Raw genomic sequence first — 3,357 nt, 5'->3', positions numbered from 1 at the left:
TACAGTGGTAGCCCGGGATACGAATTGATCGCGTTACGAAATTTCCGGGATACGAAAAAGTTCCATTGGAAAAAACTGTTCCGGGGTACGAAGGTTTTTTCGGGTTACGAATTTTTTTTCGGTGCGAAATTCAAACGCGCGGCTTGCCAGCGCTAACGGAAAGCCCTTTTCGGCTTGCGAAATGCATCGGGTTACGAACGCCGCGGCGGAACGAATTAATTTCGTAACCCGAGGGAGCACTGTACCTCCTTTACCCAGAATTCACTCAGACAGCAAGATTGCTGTTCAAACACAATTGCAGCACGGTTTCCTAAAAGGAAAACTCCCAGAATTTAATTCATAATATAGCACTGTCTGTTATGGCACTTTTCCCACCAGTTTAAAGAGGCTCTCCTGAAGCTAAAGCTGACAAAAAGTTTTCCTGCCTCCAGAGAACTTTGGTTGCAAGTATGGTTTATCTGTTACCTCTGATTTATAGAACAAAAAACAAAGAAGTGGCCCACATGCTTTGCAGCCATATTCCATGAATTTTCCTTCCCCTCAAGTTCTGCAACCAGTTCTGTGAGCAGAAAGATTGATGCTTAAATTTTGCAGTTAAGAAACATATGGGTAATTTAAGGTTGTGTATATGAACCCTTTAAGACAGAGGTATTGCCTGGCTGCCATGTTAAGTTGTGACTTTGTCCCCTCCTGAGGCAATCTGCACTTGTGGCAATCTGCAGCTTGTTTCCACTGTAGGGAGTGAATTGCCAAGTGGTGCCTGGGAAAGCTTGGTATCCCTGCTCCCCAGTGCACTTCTAAAACTCAGCATTGAGCACATGAGAAGAGCTGCATTTGTGTTCTTGCTTGCTGCTTGGCAAACTCCTTCAAATCGTCCTCTGCTAATAGCCCATGAATGCAAGGTGGTGTTTGGGGAAGTGGAAGGAGAATCCAGAGTCTGGAAGACCCTTCAGAAAGAGAGGTGGAAACACAGACTGAAAGCATCCCTCCTTCCATTCCCTCAGGATCTCTCTTTATTATTAACTGCTGTCAAGTTGGACTTTAGACTCTGATGTCAGTGAGGCATCTCCAAGACCCCTTACCCTCCAAGGCCCTGCTCAGTTCCCAAAGACTTAGGGCTTGTGTCCTCTTTGACTGAGTCTCTCCATTTGATGGGCAGTCTTCCTCTCTTTCTACTGCCTTCTATCTTTCAGGACATTGTCTCCTTCTCTAATGAGTCATGCCTTCTGATGTATGACAGCCTTAAAGTCGTGCCCAAGTAGGACAACTCTCATTTAGTCATCTAGGGAGAGTTCAGCTCTGATTTGTCCTAGGACCCATTTGTTTGTCTTTTTAGCTGTCCATGGGATCCACAGAACTCTTCTCCAGCACCACATCTCAAATGAGTTGGTTTTCTCTCTATCTGCTTTCGTCATGGTCCAGTTCTCACACCTGTATCTGGTAATGGGAAATATGATGGTGTAAACAATGTTCACTTTAGTGTTCAGTTGTATATCTTTGCAGTTTAGGATCTGCCCTTCCCAGACCTAGCCGTCTCCTGATTTCTCCACTGCACTTTCCATTCAGGTCAATGGTTGATCCACGATGTGGAAAGTCTTCAATTATTTCAATTTCCTCATCATCAGTATTGAATTTGTCTAGATCCTCCATGGTCATTTTTTCTGTTTTCTTCATATTCAACATAAAACCTTCTTTTCACTTTCTTATCTGACTTTCCATAATAAGTCCAAGAAGTCTCTGTTATTTTCTGCTAGTACCATGGGGTCATCTGCATATCTTAGGTTGTTCATAATCCTCCTTCTGATCTTCAGCCCTCCTTCCTCTGAGTCTAACCCTGCTTTGTGTGTTATATTTCCTGTGTATCAGTTGAACAAATAGCTTGATAGTATGCAGCCTTGCCTGACCACCTTTTCAATTGAAAACCATTCCTAGTTTTTTGTAGGGGTTTTTCGGGCTCTGTGGCCATGTTCTACAAGAGCTTATTCCTGATGTTTCTCCAGATGCTGGTGAAATGTCAGGAATTCTAGAACATGGCCACATAGCCTGAAAAACCCACAAAACATTATGGATGCCAGCTATGAAAGCCTTCAACTTCACCTTGAAAGCCATTCCATTTCTCTGTATTCTGTCCCAACAGTAGCCTCTTGTCCTGAGTATCGGTTATGCATTAGGACAACCAAGTGTATTGACGCACCCAGCTCTCTAAGAGTGACCCATAGTGTTTCATGACTGATGCAGTCAAAGGCTCTGCTATAGTTTATAAAGCGCATGCTGATTTTTGTCTGGAATCCTCTCTTGTATTCTGCCAGACTCATCTCATGAGGGCTATTAGGAGCCAGGGGCCTGTCTGCAAGGGAGGCCTTAAGCTGCTTATCAGCCATTAAATGAAGGGAGACTGCAAGGGAGCTGCTTCAAGTCTTCCTCTTCTGGACAAGGATCAGCAGAGGGGGGCATGGCCTTGCTGACCAGGGGGCATTGCAGCTGAAGGGCATGGAGGCCTCTAAAACAAAGCAGGTGGCGGTGATGGCTGAAGGCCAGCTGGGTGCCTGGTATGTGAAGTCATTGGGGTGCTCCCTTTGGAACAAGCAGATCTGTTGTTTGTTTCCTCTCCCGCTTCCAAGGATCGCAGGACAGCACACACAATAAAATCAAGCTGAATAGTTTTAACAGTTTGAAACAGTAAGATTACTTTAAAAAGACTAGAAATGTATTCCACAGTCTGACAATTAAAACAAAACAGTTTAAAAGTAATTTGAAATCGTACACATGGACAGGTTTGGAATAAAGCATCTGGATCTGGAGTGATCCTTCAGCAAAGTAATGAATTTGGGGAGGCAAAGTGGAAGCTGGAGGGATCTGACCTGTAGCAAATCCTGCTGGAACCAAGAAAGAGTGACCACTGTGTCCGTTCCAGGGGGACCTGCCCAAGAGTGTTTCCTCTTGCCTCTCAATGGGAGCTGGAAAGAAGTGGGCGAGGAGGCCGTTTGGCTCTTTCTGGTCCTCTAGGCCCTGCCCAGTCCCTGGTGGCTCTCACACTCAGCAGCGGCTGCTCCCAGGAGCAAGGAGCCTGCTCTGGAGGCATTATGGTGTCAGGGATGATGGAAGTTGTAGCTCTTCACCTCTGGCTTGAACTCACCACCTGGTTGTGCACCGCGCTGACCAGTTTTGGCCAGTGGTTATAGCTTAGCAAGAGTTACAGAGAACAGGCTGAAGACCCCGACAAACTCTCCAAGCCTTCTTACTCTTGCTTCCACAGAAGTCTTCACCCTTCTTCAGGATCCAGCTGGTTCTTGTAGCTTCACCCAAGACACCAGACAACTCAGTAGTCTTAAATAAAAGATCTACTTTATTCTACAA

General features: G+C 45.4%; 1 protein-coding gene across 1 annotated transcript in view; it reads left to right on the top strand.

Annotated features, from left to right (window-relative positions):
- Positions 1-2,766: 2,766 nt before the first annotated feature.
- The window catches only part of MAPRE3 (microtubule associated protein RP/EB family member 3), a 27,369-nt gene continuing 26,778 nt past the window's right edge, over positions 2,767-3,357 (top strand). Inside the window, exon 1 of the mRNA XM_042446649.1 lies at positions 2,767-2,774. Within this exon, the coding sequence (XP_042302583.1) occupies positions 2,767-2,774 (8 nt within the window). The remainder of the gene's footprint in view (positions 2,775-3,357) is intronic.

Source organism: Sceloporus undulatus, chromosome 1 (genome assembly GCF_019175285.1).
Source record: "Sceloporus undulatus isolate JIND9_A2432 ecotype Alabama chromosome 1, SceUnd_v1.1, whole genome shotgun sequence".
In the NCBI taxonomy this organism is placed as follows: Eukaryota; Metazoa; Chordata; class Lepidosauria; order Squamata; family Phrynosomatidae; genus Sceloporus; species Sceloporus undulatus.
The sequence above is the reverse complement of the archived record's forward strand: the minus strand, read 5'-3'. Positions and strand labels throughout refer to the sequence as shown.